The 16,449-nt window shown below is 39.1% G+C and overlaps 1 protein-coding gene across 1 annotated transcript in view; it reads left to right on the top strand.

Moving 5' to 3' along the window:
* LOC124252890 (inositol 1,4,5-trisphosphate receptor type 3-like) overlaps window positions 1-13,395 on the top strand; it is a 169,861-nt gene extending 156,466 nt beyond the window's left edge. Inside the window, 8 exon segments of the mRNA XM_046686568.1 lie at window positions 1,069-1,196; window positions 2,770-2,893; window positions 4,391-4,566; window positions 5,476-5,628; window positions 6,073-6,150; window positions 7,202-7,321; window positions 8,900-9,034; window positions 9,997-13,395. Of these exon segments, the coding sequence (XP_046542524.1) occupies window positions 1,069-1,196; window positions 2,770-2,893; window positions 4,391-4,566; window positions 5,476-5,628; window positions 6,073-6,150; window positions 7,202-7,321; window positions 8,900-9,034; window positions 9,997-10,074 (992 nt within the window). The 3' untranslated portion in view covers window positions 10,075-13,395.
* The last annotated feature ends 3,054 nt before the right edge of the window (window positions 13,396-16,449 follow it).

A 16,449-nucleotide genomic window follows, 5' to 3' on the forward strand; every position in this document is an offset into this window, starting at 1 on the left:
TAGGTTGAAAACTGTCGCGTAACAGGGAAATTATGTATGACAGGAATGTGGGGTTTGTGAAGAAAGAGATGTTTGTGAGGAAATTATATTTGTGAGAAAGGTCATGTATGTCAGTCAATTAGTGGAGCAACAGTTTGGTAGAGTTAGGGTATGGTTACACCAAACTGCCACTCCGTTATGGTCATGTTACGACCATCGCGATTGTGAACTCGAAGAGGGTCACGGTGAGTCGTTCAATTGCTTGCCATTTGCGATTACACCAAAAGTTATTTGCGACTGATAACAGAAAATTCCCCAGTTTTATTGCGACCTGATTATGAGACCACTCTCATTAGTCTCATAGATCTCAATCAGGTCTCAGTTTCTCGCTTCTAGTTTATGAGCTATATGCAAGTCTGCTTCAACCCAGTTGCAACCCCCTTGCAACCATTAGAGATCGACTTGCTACCGAATTAAGAGTTCTGACCGAGCCCTGTGGCGATCGTTGTGACCATCGCTGCGAGTATGAGATCGAGTTGCAACTCAACCAGGATTAGTAGGAACAATACGTAGCGACTGAAAAACTCCTAACACTTTGCCATCATTGATGCAACCGAATGGGGACTCTGTTACAATCAATGACCGAAATTGAGAGTGCATTAAGACCTATGCGATCTCATTGCGACCACATTTGAGACCTCTTTTGACTGTCATCGGTCGCACAACTTTTGCGAGTGTTTTTTTACAATAAAAACACTCACAAACCCCTTTGCGACCGATGGAGAGTAATTGCGACCATAGAGACCATGTTTGAGACCATGGAGACCGCGTTGAGACTAATTTGCGACCTTATTGCGAGTCTTAGCGAGTGATGGCGAGCAAAGGCCATAGTTCGGTCGTAACTCGGTCTCCAGCCTGGTATAACCGTGGTGTTAGAGTGTTGGAATGGGAAGGAAACCAATTTAAGGAGAGCAATGGTGGCTAGGATAGATAAGGGGAAAGGGACGATGGTGACAAACGATGTTGGTTGAAGACTCTTGTAGGGAAGGTTTTAGTGAGGTAGGGTATGGTGGTAGCCTCTTATGTGAGAACGTTCTGCTTCTAGGATGATCACACCCAAACGGATCCATTCGAAGGTCGAAAATGAGGAGGAGGAACAGAAGAAGGGCGGCCATCTTGAAGTGAAGTTTTTCGGGTTTCTCACGTTCTACTACATTGTAAGTGTGTGAACTTTGACCTGCCTTGTTATTCCCCATTATATAATGGAGAGGAATATAATTACCAGGTTGCCTGTCAGTCCATCATTCTGTCCATTTGTAATAATTTTTTTATATGGTTCAAATCAAAATAACTAAGTGGTGTTCCTTTATGATATTATACACAACGACCAGAATGTCATCATATGCCTTTTGCTTTTTAGGGATTTTTTAGAATTTGTATTCTTTGGTATTTGTATTTTTCTCTTATCACAGCAGAAATATTGACTTTGACTCTTTTAATAGTGTTTTTTATCCACAGTTTTCGTCCAAATTTTGTGTCTACAATTTAACAGCTGCCATATAGCAGGAATATTGCTGAGTGCGGCATAAAACTAAAGTCACTCACTCATTACAAATTAACATCTGGTATAACAGTACGAGTATTTAAGTGTCGACATTGTACAATTATACCAGTCTAATGATAGTCAGTATTCTAGTGTCAGTATTCCAGTATTCTAGTGTCAGTATTCCAGTATTCTAGTGTCAGCACTCCAGTATTCTAGTGTCAGTACTCCAGTATTCTAGTGTCAGTATTCCAGTATTCTAGTGTCAGTATTCCAGTATTCTAGTGTCTGTATTCTAGCATCAGTATTCCAGTCTTCTAGTGTCAGTATTCCAGTATTCTAGTGTCAGTATTCCAGTATTCTAGTGTCAGTATTCCAGTATTCTAGCATCAGTATTTTATTGTCAGTATTCCAGTATTCTAGTGTCAGTACTCCAGTATTCTATCATCAGTATTCCAGTATTCTAGTGTCAGTACTCCAGTATTCTAGTGTCAGTATTCCAGTATTCTAGCATCAGTATTTTATTGCCATTATTCTAGTGTCAGTATTCCAGTGTCAGTATTCCAGTATTCTAGTGTCAGTACTCCAGTATTCTAGTGTCAGTACTCCAGTATTCTAGTGTCAGTATTCTAGTCTTCTAGTGTCAGTATTCCAGTCTTCTAGTGTCAGTATTCCAGTATTCTAGTGTCAGTATTCCAGTGTTGTAGTGTCAGTATTCCAGTATTTTAGTGTCAGTATTCCAGTATTCTAGTGTCAGTATTCTAGTATTCTAGCATCAGTATTCCAGTATTCTAGCATCAGTATTCTGGTATTCTAATGTCAGTATTCTAGCATCAGTATTCTAGTGTCAGTATTCCAGTCTTCTAGTGTCAGTATTCTAGTGTCAGTATTCCAGTATTTTAGTGTCAGTATTCCAGTGTTGTAGTGTCAGTATTCCAGTATTCTAGTGTCAGTATTCCAGTATTCTAACATCAGTATTCCAGTATTCTAGCATCAGTATTTTAGTGTCAGTATTCCAGTATTCTAATGTCAGTATTCCAGTATTCGAGCATCAGTATGCTAGTGTCAGTATTTCAGTATTCTAGTGTCAGTATTCCAGTATTCTAGCCTTGTATTCTAGTGTCAGTATTCCAGTATTCTAGCATCAGTATTCTAGTGTCAGTATTCCAGTATTCTAGCATCAGTATTCTAGTGTCAGTACTCCAGTATTCTAGTGTCAGTATTCCCACGTGTGTCATCTGTTGCAGTGCTTCCTGGGCTTCTCAGTGAGCGGCACCGCCCTGTACGGCTACTTCTTTTCCCTGCACCTCCTCCACATGGCGATGCTCAACCAGCTGCTGAAGAGGGTGATCCAGGCCGTCACACGCAACGGTCAGCACACATCATTCTTTCTAGTCATGTCTTGTTGGGTCAAGGCTGGTGAGCTGGCCTAGTGGTTAAGGCATTTGCTTGTCAGGCTGTAGACCAAGGTTCAATTGCCAACATTGGTACAGTATGTGGAGCCCATTTCTGGTGTTCCTGGTGATGATATTGCTGTTATATTGCTAAACGCCTTGTAAAAGTGGGCTTACTGAATTTGTTTGTCAAGTAGCAGTCAAAGGGTTTTCTATTATCACTAGGTTTTTATCTGTTTTCAAACATTTGATCGTTCAAACTACATATAAATTGATTTTAAGGATATTTTTCAAATATGTAAGAGTCAAGGGTGGTCTTACAATGGTGTGGGGCAGTGGGGTAGCCTAGTGGTTAAAGCATTCGCTCGTCACGGCAAAGACCCAGGTTCGATTCCCCACATGGGCACAATGTCAGAATCCTATTTCTTGTGTCCTCCACCATGATATTGCTGGAATATTGCTAAAAGCAGCGTAAAACCTCACTCACTCACTCACTCACTCACTCTCTCACTCACTCACTCACTCACTCACTCTCACACTCACTCACGAACTCACGAACTCACGAGTCAAGGGTGGTCTGTAGACAAACATGTCACTGAAAACCTAACCTGACTTGGGTCATATGATATTTCACATTGGGGATGAGGATTTGTTAAGAGCCCAGTAGGGTGTCCATGTTAAGCTGAAGTTGGTATCTCTGTGGGTTGGCACAAAAACCAGCAGTTCTAGTACATCCAGCCACACACCAATACACACAAACATGCATATCACTGTGCAAACATCTTTGTTTTAATAAGTGTTGTTCATTTGTTGTGGTTTGAACTATCTGAAATAGGGACTCAAATATTGAGTGGAGGGAAACCGTTAATACTTTCCACCAGTGTATGAAATAAGCCCAAAATCCAGCCAGACATCAGGGCTGGTAACTTTAAAATGTTACCACCCCAAAATGGATTTAACCAGACCAAATATGGTGAATTTACTCAGATGTATGGAACATCAAAAAAAATTACCAGACCAACGGGCTGGCTAGCTGTAAATTTAGACCATCCGTCAGAAATCTAGATCGTCTCGGGCGGTCGGACGGGCCTTATTTCATACACTGTTTCCACCCTGAACAGCTGCATCAGACAGCTCACGATGCACCCTGTAATAGCTGCTGGGTAATGATGATGACATGATGCACGAGCTAAATATGCATATGCTGTTATGACAATGGAAGGAAAACAGTATATATGGATGAACAACTTCTTTATTGCAGTGAGAGCGACGTTTCGGTGAAGGTTCTAACACTGTTATCAAGCAAGTGATGAACCTACACCAAAATGTCACTCTCGCTGCAATAAAGAAGTTGTTCATCCATATATTGTTATCCTTCCTTCTGCTCCAACTTCTAAATGGCTCTCAAAGAAGTCATTATAACAACCTATAATGTCTTGTGATTTCACCTCCCCTCATCCTTGTGTTACTACAGGTTGGTCTCTGGTTCTGGTAGCGCTGCTCGGGATCGCCATCATGTACATCTTCTCCCTAGTCAGCTTCGCTTTCTATAGGAATGTCCTCACCGCAGCGGACGGACGTCACTGCCGCACCATCTACGAGTGCCTCACCACCATGATTCACCATGGTCTCATTGAAGGGGTGTATAATGTAAGTGATGGAGGTTCTCAGGCTCAGAGTGAGTATGGTTTTTACGCCGCTTTCAGCAATATTCCAGCAATATCACGGAACACCAGGAATGGGCTATACATATTGTTCCCATGTGGAGAATCAAATCCGGGTCTTCAGCGTGAGGAGTGGACGCTTTAATCATTAGGCTACTCCACCGCCCCCAACAGGTTCACATGTGCAAGGAGTTGCAATGCTGTAATCAGTGTTATGTCCAGTTAGCTGTCATGATCTGCCGTCTAGGGTTGGAATCTGAGATCCATCTGCACCAGTCATCAGTCTTAGTTCATAGTAAAATGGATGCTACGAAAGGGGGCTATGTTGGTGTATCTTAACCATGATGTTTGAATCTGCTGATCATGGTTTTCACTGATATGAACCATCTACCATCAGACTTGGGAAAATGTTTTAAGGTAACGAGGGTCCTCAGGCTTTCATGCAAGACTTTCCAGTTATACTGCAGACATCATTGAAAAGTACATTACTGGTATGGCAGTTGTTTCAGTCATAAAAACACCTTGTGATTTGTTGTAGTTTTGTTTAATTCTGAACAAGCATTGTGTCATTTGAATCACATGCTGAGACCATTTAAAGCAAGCATTGAGTCATTTGAAGCAAGCATTGTGTCAATTAGATCAAGCATTGTATCATTTAGATCAAACATTGTGTCATTTAGATCAAGCATTGTGTCATTTGATCTAGTGTTGTGTCATTTGAATCAAGCATAGTGTTATTTAAATAGACTCGAAACAAATATATGGTGGATGGGCCCAGGGTATTTATCAGAAAGGAACCCTTTTAACCCCTGGATAACCCAGGATGGTTTGTCCCATGATGCTCCTACATTATTTTTGATAGTGGAAGTAAACTTACTCATTCTTGTTTTGCTAGGTGATGGAACCTTCCTTGGCTGGAAGAGATTACCATTTTCACCTGGGTGTGACTGTGTTCGACACCGTCTTCTTCATCCTTATCACCACCATCGGCCTCAACATCATCTTTGGTATCATCGTGGACACCTTCTCTGAGCTTAGAGACAATAAGGTAACTTTAATTCAAGCCATAACAGTTAGCTAAACAATGAGTCCATTATAAAGAAATGTTCAATTATTATTTTCAGGAATTTTAGAATAAATCTGTCAATGAAGTATTCACCCTTGGCCAAGAACATTTCAAGGTCATCAGCTTCAAGCAGACAGAGCTTCACTGTATGCTGGTATTTACCAGTCAGAAAATGAAATAATGTGATGTACAGTAAGCTACGTGTACGAGCCCGCTCATAATCAACTGCCAGGTATCAGCATGTTCTGGTCTCAGGCACTTGCTGTATATTTCAGTCCAAATGCATGTATGCAAAACCAAAATAGTGGTCTCTTCAAGTTTGTCATAATGATAGTTTGCTGCAATAATAATCATGTAAAACTCCTTGTATATCTGCTGTACCTCAAACTTTGGAGTCAACTTTGAACAACGTTCTATTGTTTCCAGTGGCAAATCGACCATGACATGAAGTCAAACTGTTTCATCTGCAGCCGGGAAAGCTATGACTTCGAACGTCAAGCAGGGGTGAGTGCCGTACACTGCTGTGATAAAAAATATAAACAATCTTTCAGTTGCATTATGCCGAAGACCTAGAGTTATATTACTCCAGAAAATGTCTACGTGTAGAAAGATCTTGTGTTGCTATGAAACTGTCAACAGGTCATCAAACATTGATAGGGTTCCACACCATTACCAAGCTTGACACAAGGCAGTATTGTATCATGTAACTGTTAACAAATCTGGTGTCTAGTCAGTATCACAGTGAGTAAAGCTTGGGGCGGTGGGGTAGCCCCGTGGTTAAAGCATTCACTTGTCATGCTGAAGACCCCGTGTAGCGGGCCATTTCTTCCCCGGTCTAAACTTTCCCCGGGGAGAATCTGGCCTAGGCCAAAGTTTCCCCGGGGAAGATTAAACCCAGGGGAAAGTTTGGCCTAGGCAAAAGTTTCCCCAGGGAAAGTTTGTCCTAGCCCAAAGTTTCCCCGGGGAAGGTTAGACCAGGGGGAAAGTTTGGCCTGTTACACCGGGTTGGATTCCCCACATGGGTACTATGAGTGAAGCCCATTTCTGGTGTCCCCTGCCGTGATATTGCTGGAATAATGCTAAATGTGGCTTAAAATCCCAACTCACTCACTCAGTATAGCTTCATCTAAGGCTGCATATAATCATTTAGAATTCCCATGACTTATCTCAAATCTGATGAAATTTGATGCTTTGTCTGATGGACTGTGTATGTTACATGAACATGATAAGGCTATATTGCTGAAGCCTTAAGTCAGAAAGTATTAAATTACTTGTTTTTCACATACACTCTGCAGTATTATTGCTTGGTCACAGTAACCTGTAGCTAGTTGAGTCATGATCTGGACCTTCTTGATGGGATGATTGCAGCCAACACCGTGGCCTTTCAACAATATTACAGCTTTGTCAGCTATTTGAGTCAAGGTTGGAAATACATATATGAGTACATGTATGTCATAGCAGTGTTTGAAGAGTGCAGTTATGGATATACTAGTATTTATGTAATTTTCGGGTTTCAAGAATACATTCATATGAATATTTCAAAATGTCATTTCAGGGTTTCGAGAAGCATGTGAAGACAGAACACAACCAGTGGGCGTACCTCTTCTTCTTCATCCATCTGGATGAGACGAGGCCCAATGACTACACTGCCCTGGAGCTTTTCATTGCAAATTTGGTAAGTGATGACCTCACTACATACGAGAGTTACCCTAGGATTGTTGTAAAAGGCGACTAACAGGATCGGGTAGTCAGGCTCACTGACAGCCAAGTTGACATATGTCTTTGTTATCCACTGGAGTTCAGCGTACAGACTCGATGCTCTGATGCTGTTGATCACTAGATTGCCAAATTACCCATTTCAAATTCACAATTACATTTCTCAGAATTACACTGATTGATTAGACAGTTGGCTCTATCAGCATTATGCCTCCCTTGCTTCCACTGAATTAGTTCATATTCACAATCTCAGAATTACACTGATTATCTAAGTTGCCAGCATTACATTTAGATATGCTACTGAAATACTGTCAAAAATGGAATTAAACAAAATTCTCTCACTCTTGGCAGCAGCAAGGGAGGTGATTGAGTAGTATTTGGACTTTCTTCTTCTTATTTGCTTGATTTTTCGTTGAATTGTTTTCTTGTTTCCATGGTGATCCAGTGTTATCTTATTACCACTATTTATGAGACGCTATAATCTAGTGTTGATATGTCTTGCTATCTGACATGAGGCATGGTGATCTTGTTAGATTTCTCATTGCCACTTGTCTTGGGACATGGTGATCTTGTTAGATTTCCCATCGCCACTTGTCTTGGGACATGGTGATCTTGTTAGATTTCTCATTGCCACTTGTCTTGGGACATGGTGATCTTGTTAGATTTCTCATTGCCACTTGTCTTGGGACATGGTGATCTTGTTAGATTTCTCATTGCCACTTGTCTTGGGACATGGTGATCTTGTTACATTTCTCATTGCCACTTGTCTTGGGACATGGTGATCTTGTTAGATTTCTCATCGCCACTTGTCTTGGGACATGGTGATCTTGTTAGATTTCTCATTGCCACTTGTCTTGGGACATGGTGATCTTGTTAGATTTCTCATTGCCACTTGTCTTGGGACATGGTGATCTTGTTACATTTCTCATTGCCACTTGTCTTGGGACATGGTGATCTTGTTAGATTTCTCATTGCCACTTGTCTTGGGACATGGTGATCTTGTTAGATTTCTCATTGCCACTTGTCTTGGGACATGGTGATCTTGTTACATTTCTCATTGCCACTTGTCTTGGGACATGGTGATCTTGTTACATTTCTCATTGCCACTTGTCTTGAGACATGGTGATCTTGTTAGATTTCTCATTGCCACTTGTCTTGGGACATGGTGATCTTGTTAGATTTCTCATTGCCATTTGTCTTGGGACATGGTGATCTTGTTACATTTCTCATTGCCACTTGTCTTGGGACATGGTGATCTTGTTACATTTCTCATTGCCACTTGTCTTGAGTCATGGTGATTGTTACATTTCTCATTGCCACTTGTCTTGGGACATGGTGATCTTGTTAGATTTCTCATTGCCACTTGTCTTGGGACATGGTGATCTTGTTAGATTTCTCATTGCCACTTGTCTTGGGACATGATGATCTTGTTAGATTTCTCATTGCCACTTGTCTTGGGACATGGTGATCTAGAGTACATATCTCATTGCCACTTGTCTTGGGACATGGTGATCTAGAGTACACTGTGATGTTTCAGCTGGAGAAGAACAACTTTGACTTCTTCCCGTTGAACCGAGCAATGAGCCTGCGCCACGAGGAAGACAGCAGTGAGAAGAAGCTGGAGACACTGATGGACCAGGTGGACTACCTCGTCAACAAGATGAAGGAGGAGGTTCGTTCTCAGTTCATGTTGTGTGACACTTGGCGTAAAAAAACACAACAGCAATATGCATGTCTTATGTACAATATACAAGATGAATTTGTATACAGCAGAGTTCACTACGTGTGCTGCCTGCAGTCAGCCCCTTAGTTAAGATCTGTAAACGTATGCAGGCATGAAGTTGGTTACTACTAGGGCAGCAGTGAATACACTAATAGGCGAATACGATATGTTTTACGAATATATAATAACATGTACAAATATTTATTCATGAGTATTTTGTTAGTAACAAGAAAAGAAAATATCATGTTATTGCTTAGGTTTAAACTTTTTTAATATTTTCTATAAAGCAAAAGACAATACATTGCGGACATATATCACATTATGACGGTGTTGTAAGGGGCCTTGGCAGGATGACACAAGTTATGCTACTGCATGGCTTCGAGTTTTTCCATTTGAGTATCTCACTTAGATAAACAGCAAACTAATTCCAAGGTAAAAACTCTATTTTAAAAATATTTTATTCTACTGACGACAATTAATGAATTGAATTCATAAAGGGATTCGGTTTGATTCACCCAATACGCAAGTGAATGGTAACTGGACTAGTAACTTCCACAGAGTGTTGTCATGAGCTCTGCATTGATAAGGGCGGTGGGGAGCCTAGTGGTCAAAGTGTTCGCTCGTCACGCCGAAGACAGGGTTTAATTCCCCGCTTGGGCAGAATGTGTGAAGCCCATTTCTGGTGTCATCCGCCATGATATTGCTGGAATATTGCTAAAAGTGGCGGAAAACTAAACTAACTCACTCACTCACTCACTCACTCACTCACTTTGTATCGATAATATTCTACACTGAATTCAAACAGGTTCAAAAGCAATTTTTTAAATCATGCAGAAATTGTAAGTTAGGTGATTAATCTGTTTCCACAGTTTTGGTGTAAAGTTTGAAAGCTGCGTTTCTTGCGTTTGCAGGAGGCGACCAAGGAACGAGATAAGGAGAAACAGAGACAGTTGGAGTGGGAGGCCAAACACAAGACAGGCAAGAAGTAAACCACATCACACAGCTGGAGATCGTCATGCCAAGAAAACGTCATGCTGAGATAGTGTCAGGCTGAGATAGCACATGCTGAGATAGTGTCAGGCTGAGATCTCTATCATCTTGTGATGTAATGTCATGCAAAATAAATGTCATACTGAGATTATATGCAGAGATAATATCATGCTGAGATACCGTCATGCCAAGAAAACGTCATGCCGAGATCTCGTCATGCCAAGAGTGTGCCATGCTGAGATAGTATCAGACTGAGATAATGTCAGACTGAGATCTTGTCGTGTAGTAAAATGTCATGCTGAGATAATATGCGGAGATAATGCATAAATATTGTCATGTCGCAATATTGTCATGTAGAGACAATGTCATGCAGAAATATTGCAATATTATCATGCAAAAATAATGTCATGCTGAAACTCTGTAATGTACATATATTATGTTTATTTTAATGTGGAGAAAGAGAATATGTGCTAATGAGAAGTGTGATATGTCATGCTGAGGCAACGTTATTAATGGCGTCATACTCAGATATTTCTGTCAGGAATTATTGTCATGGTGATTTGATTCCACTAACAAATATTGATGTGATGTAATATTGGTGAAAATGCTGAAACTCCATGCGTGTGTGGTTAATATCTATATTAGTACAGCGAGAACAAAGACGTCTACAAAATAACAGCTTTATAAAGATGATACTGTTAGCTCTATAAAGTCCAAACTGACTATTACTTGACAATAAAATGTCTGCAGATTTTTCCAGAAAAGGTAGAAATAGAATTGGTATTGACTCTTTCATGTTTTTTTGTCAACAAACAAAACCTTTTGTGTCCAATCTGATTAACATGAAGCTTTAAGGTTTGGTAGGATTAAATTCATATTGTGTATTTCCTACTGTGGAGCAAGAAAGAATTCACATTACGATTTTCTTCATCTTGAGATACTTTGGGACAATTATTTTAGTTGAGGAGGATGACTAGAGTGAAGCATGTGAAATGACAATCTTATACCGGTCATTGAATCATTAGGGCCAAAGACATGTACAGAAAACGTACTACATTGAAAGGATGTTGTGTTGTAATAGTGCTGAACGTGTATTGTGTTCCTGTTGACTTTATCCAGTATTACAAATACATTTTCTACTGAATGTGGCTCAGAGTTAATATGATGTTATCAATGTCAGCATTCCAGGTTTGTGTCTATATATACTGTTACTGTGTTTTAACTAGTTTATTTCGTTTCTCAGAAACTGTTATTACTTGTATATATACATTTATGTAAGTATATATTTATTATTTATAGAAGAAACATGAAGTTCCCAATGTTTGTTTCTTTTCTTAAAGCACACTGACGACTGGATACATTTCTAGATATGAAATAGAGATACCAGTTTTGTTTTTTCAAGTCTTTCAGAATGGTTTGTTTATGTAGATCTGTGTGTAAATAAACTTTGGTTGTGTATGTATTTTGACCACTGTGGTCACCCAGGCCTAAAGCTTACTGTGATATATAGCCTGTTATAAAGTATATATTCTCCATTGCTACGTGTGTTCTGCTATGTGTATACAAGGACTGAGGTGTGTAGGTCTTAGCTGTTTTGTGCAGGATCAATTGCAAGTTCGGTATGCACATCAGCTTGATGTTGGAAAAAAACAAAGTGACTACCGTCACAGATGTGACTGTGGTAAAACCTATGGGCTGGTACACCCAGAACAAGGATCATGGTTTAATTCAGTGAATCCTGACATGGCAAAGGGAGGCAACTACAAACAAAAATTGCAATTGTTGGATTTTCTGAAAACTTTTGTACATTGGAACAATGAGAATGGATGTTTATAAAAAATATTCCATTCACTCGCTGTGGTTGTGTTACATTCACTCGCTGTGGTTGTGTTACAACTCTCTTGCAACGACACTTTATCATGTTACTCTTCTATATGTCAAAATCTTCTGTGTTTTATACATGTATGTTTCTATTGTGTGGAGTAAATGTTGACGTTTAAGATACTGTTTGTGTCTCTCATGATATGTGGCAGGTTTAACTGAGATATGATAGACTTGTTTCCATGGTGTAAATTTGTAATAAGCATGTGATATATTTGTTTACATTCTTTGAATTTAAAATTGTTTTAATACATGTAATATATTTGATTTCATTTAATGAATTTAATCATGTTTTAATGCATGTCATATTTTTATAGATCTTTATCAGTTTTCGTCATATGTTTTAAATACTTTTCAAAAGAATCTGTTTATCTGAAATAAGTTGGCAAGTAATGTACAAGGGAGGTTGTGATTGGCTGGGTTAGTGTAAATTGTGACCCAATCAGCCCTTTGAACACCTGGTGTCTTCACTTATTTTCAGTGATCTATTCATAGATTTTCAATATTGTGATTTTTATTCCCAAGCGCAGTCCATTTCATTAAATAAGTGAAACTGGGCTTTTCCTGACGTAGTGAAGGTTCCAACTCAATATTCCCAGTCAAAAAAGAAACTCTAATCTTTCTGGTAATGTGGATGCCTTGCTTTGCTTGATCCATAAAAATAGATCAGTGCATTAAATCTTGTCATAACATTTGGTGGACATGTTCCCTGTTACTTCTGCAATAAGACCTAGTTAGAATTTTGATATTGTATTTTATTGCAATTTGTTTATTGACATATGTTTATTAATTGGCAATCAATTATTTTTGTAATTTTGTACAGCTGTATACAACCTCAAGGTTTATTTAAGGTTTGGAAAAGTCTTTATGATTTAATGCTTTAAAATATATAAATGAGATTTACTGACAGCTTGCCTGTTTTCTTTCTCAAATTTGGAAGTTTGGACCTTTATCATGAAGTTCATAGTGACGCTCATTGATCGGAATTTCACAGAAAAATGTAGCAGTCATCAAGTTTTGACCCACGATGATGTTTAGACCTTAATTACTTCTAAAAAGTTCTGCTTTGTGGAATAGCATGGTCATGACAGTTTGACATTTTCAGTTCACCTAAAACCATCTTTCCTGCAAACTAGTATTCATATCCCTAAGAAGACGTTTTGGAAAATGAAAAGGGTGTGAAATTTTCAAACAGCTGGTCTTTGAACTTCCCATACCTGTAAGGTTTGGACGTCTGACACCATCGAAAACAGAGGCAGTGCTAAAGGAAGTGTCAAAAAAGAGAATGTAACTGAACAGATCAGTTAATTTTTTTCGTAATGATTTCTATACCAGTTGTTCTTGCCTAACAGGGTGCAGATCTAGTTGACCTTGACCTTGACCTTGACATTTGCTGTACCAATTAATGACCCATCCTTGATGATCTCCAGGGTATACGTTACGAAATGACCATGCTTACATGAATGTTTGTTTTTAAGGATGCTTGAGTTAATTTGAAGGATGCACTTGACATGCATGTTCAATCTGTTTATGTTGAGGTCCATTTCCTTTAGCACTTTGATGATTCAGGCCTATGCTTGAACACAGACGTAATGCCCAAACCCACTTGCTGCAGTTAGACTTATCAGGGATAATATACAACATATAGCGGCCATGTGCAGTGCTCAGGTCGTTTGGGGATGGTCTTTGCCTGATGGCTCGGATATTGTCCATAATTACCCGATTATTATTACGAATATGACATGAACGTTTGTATTTGATATGTTATTATCTTGTTACATTGACCAGTATTACTCTTGTGTCGTGTTGATGATTAAACAACATGGCGGATGTTTTGCCTCTACAATGGTTCCATTGGTACTGAGGATGTATTGGGGGGATGGCCTAAAAGTCGGGCCAAGAAAAGTCGGGCCGGGCCGGGCCACCGGGTAATACTAAAAATGGATTGCAGAATATTAAAACGAAACCTGCACATTTGGGTCGATACACTTCCTGCCTTCACAAATGCATAGTTTGATTGAAAATGTATAGTTAATGGTGAAGAAACCCACACAACAACTTTTAGGCCATCCCTATATTGGGCTGTAATTCCTCCAGTTTCAGGCTGCAACTGCTTGTGTAATATCAGAGAGATACAGTGGACAGGGACAAATTCTTACTTCATATTATGTGTTGTATGTTCTTATGATATTGGGTATATGTGTATAGAACCAACAAGGGTAATTGTCAACCAGTTTCACCAGAGTAATGCAACTGAAGGGTAATACAATGGCTACTGGGTAATTAATACCTACCTTAAAGCTAATCCAATTAAACAGGTATTTTTTCCCATACAAATCTTGATGTGTAAAAAAATGACAAATTTTCTCTGTTATTCCTGATCAGCCAAATCAATCTTTACTTCCGTAATTTGTCAGTAAGGTAACAATGTATTTAGGACAGAAAACTGGTATCAAGTTATGAAAATGATTGTGAACTGTTCCAGATGGAGACAATAAAGACATTGCTAGTGTGTGTTACCATGGATACTTTATACACCATGTCATTTCTAATGCCATGACATCTACCTTGTAAGGTTGTACTGGAAAGGGTATATTTGTACTTGTGTGTTTTCTTCAAAAGAACGTAAGAATGTGAAACCGAATAATTCTTCAAATATGATTTATTAATCTTTATATTCAGTAACTTTCAAAGTTTTCTGAGTGTTTAAATGCACAACCATTGTTTTTCAAGTCTTCACGCAAAGATGTCTGTTATGGAAGAAAATAATCTGATCTGATTTTAAGTAATTTAAGTTCAATTACTTTGCTGTTCATGAGGTTCCGTTTGTTTACATATTTGGATGATACAATGAAACCTCTATATATCTCAGACATTGTTGGCCATGCAGGCCTGTTCCAGACCAGATGTATGATTACAAAGGAACAATATTCCTGTTACCCATTCATCAAAAAATGTATTATATTGGAGGGTTACTATGGTAATGTTCCGTCTGGATTAACGAGGTTTCACTGAATGATCCATTCTATGTATGCCTTGATAAAAATACGTAATGACGTCACTGACTGACGTCATCATATGCTTCACGTCACCAAAAGACAGGATTAAGCTGGGCCCGGTCTCGTATATCGCAATTTACGCTTTGGCGCAAGGTGGCGCGGGAACCAGCTTTAAGAGAGGATCTTCCAATGTTCTTTGACTTGGCAGTTTTAATCACAAAACTGTGCAGATATTTGGAATTACAAATTACCGCGAGATTTCCAGTCTTTACTTTGCATGGAATTGTAATTCTCCTTGACTGTATGAATTATTTGACTTCTGTGTACTTTAGTACTGAGTGTCTATATATATTTTTTTTCAAATTGTTATAAATGAAGAAATGGATTAAAATCAGTTCAAAGGCTGGAGTGTTCTTCGTCCTCTGTATCAGATCACCCATGTACAGGAAGCCTATACCAAAGGCCCAATGGATTAAGGGTGAATGAGTTTAGGTTTACGCCGCACTCAGCACTATTCCAGCTATATGGCGGCGGTCTGTAAATAATCGAGTCTGGACCAGATAATCCAGTGATCAACAGCATGAGCATCGATCTGCGCAATTGGGAACCGATGACATATGTCAACCAAGTCAGAGAGCCTGACCACCCGATCCCGTTAGTCGCCTTTTAGGACAAGCATTGTCGCCTTTTATGACAAGAATGGGTTGCTGAAGACCTGTTCTACCCCGGATCTTCACGGGTCCCCAATGGATTAAGAAATGAAATATTTTTCTTAAGTTTGTCATGTGGGATAGTGGTGTACATTGTTGAAAAATCAAAGGTTTGGACAGAGCAAAAACTCTCTCCCTTTCCAAGATTTTATTAATTTCTTAAGAGTTTTTGAGAACCCCCGTGGCATCAATTTTAGTCTCAAATACCTTCTGTGAATGTACAGTCCTTCCTGGATACTATTAAGGAGTATGGTTATCTTCGAGACAGTGATTCTTTGGTTCATTTGCGGGGCCCAGCAACATATCTTTCTTTGTCCGCATCTTTCTGGAGTTGTAGAATGCCGTACAGAATAGGACTGAAATGTTTGTAGAGTTTTGAGGTTTTAGAGTCAAGCCAAAAGTTGATCTGTTTGGTTGGCATTTTAGAAGTTGGTGAGTAATAAAGAAAGTAAAGATTCTTTATGGATAACAACTTCTATGTTATATATGATGCGACGTTTCGGTATGGATTCTTGTACCGTTGTCAAGCAAGAGTGACAACGGTATATATAAGAACCCTTACCGAAACGTCACATCATATATAATATAGAAGTTGTTATCTATAAAGAATCTTACTTTCTTAAGCCAAAAGTTGATAGCTATGATAAATGTTTTTTGCAGATTTCTTCCTCAGTCAACATGCTGACTTACATCAGGCATTATTTGATATGTCACTTATACTAGAACGAAGAAAATATATTTTTGCATATGCACTTTCGGTCGTCACGCAAAAACGCTCAATTCA

The sequence above is a fragment of the Haliotis rubra genome, unplaced genomic scaffold (assembly GCF_003918875.1).
Source record: "Haliotis rubra isolate DU_JTF1 unplaced genomic scaffold, ASM391887v1 Scf529, whole genome shotgun sequence".
In the NCBI taxonomy this organism is placed as follows: domain Eukaryota; kingdom Metazoa; phylum Mollusca; class Gastropoda; order Lepetellida; family Haliotidae; genus Haliotis; species Haliotis rubra.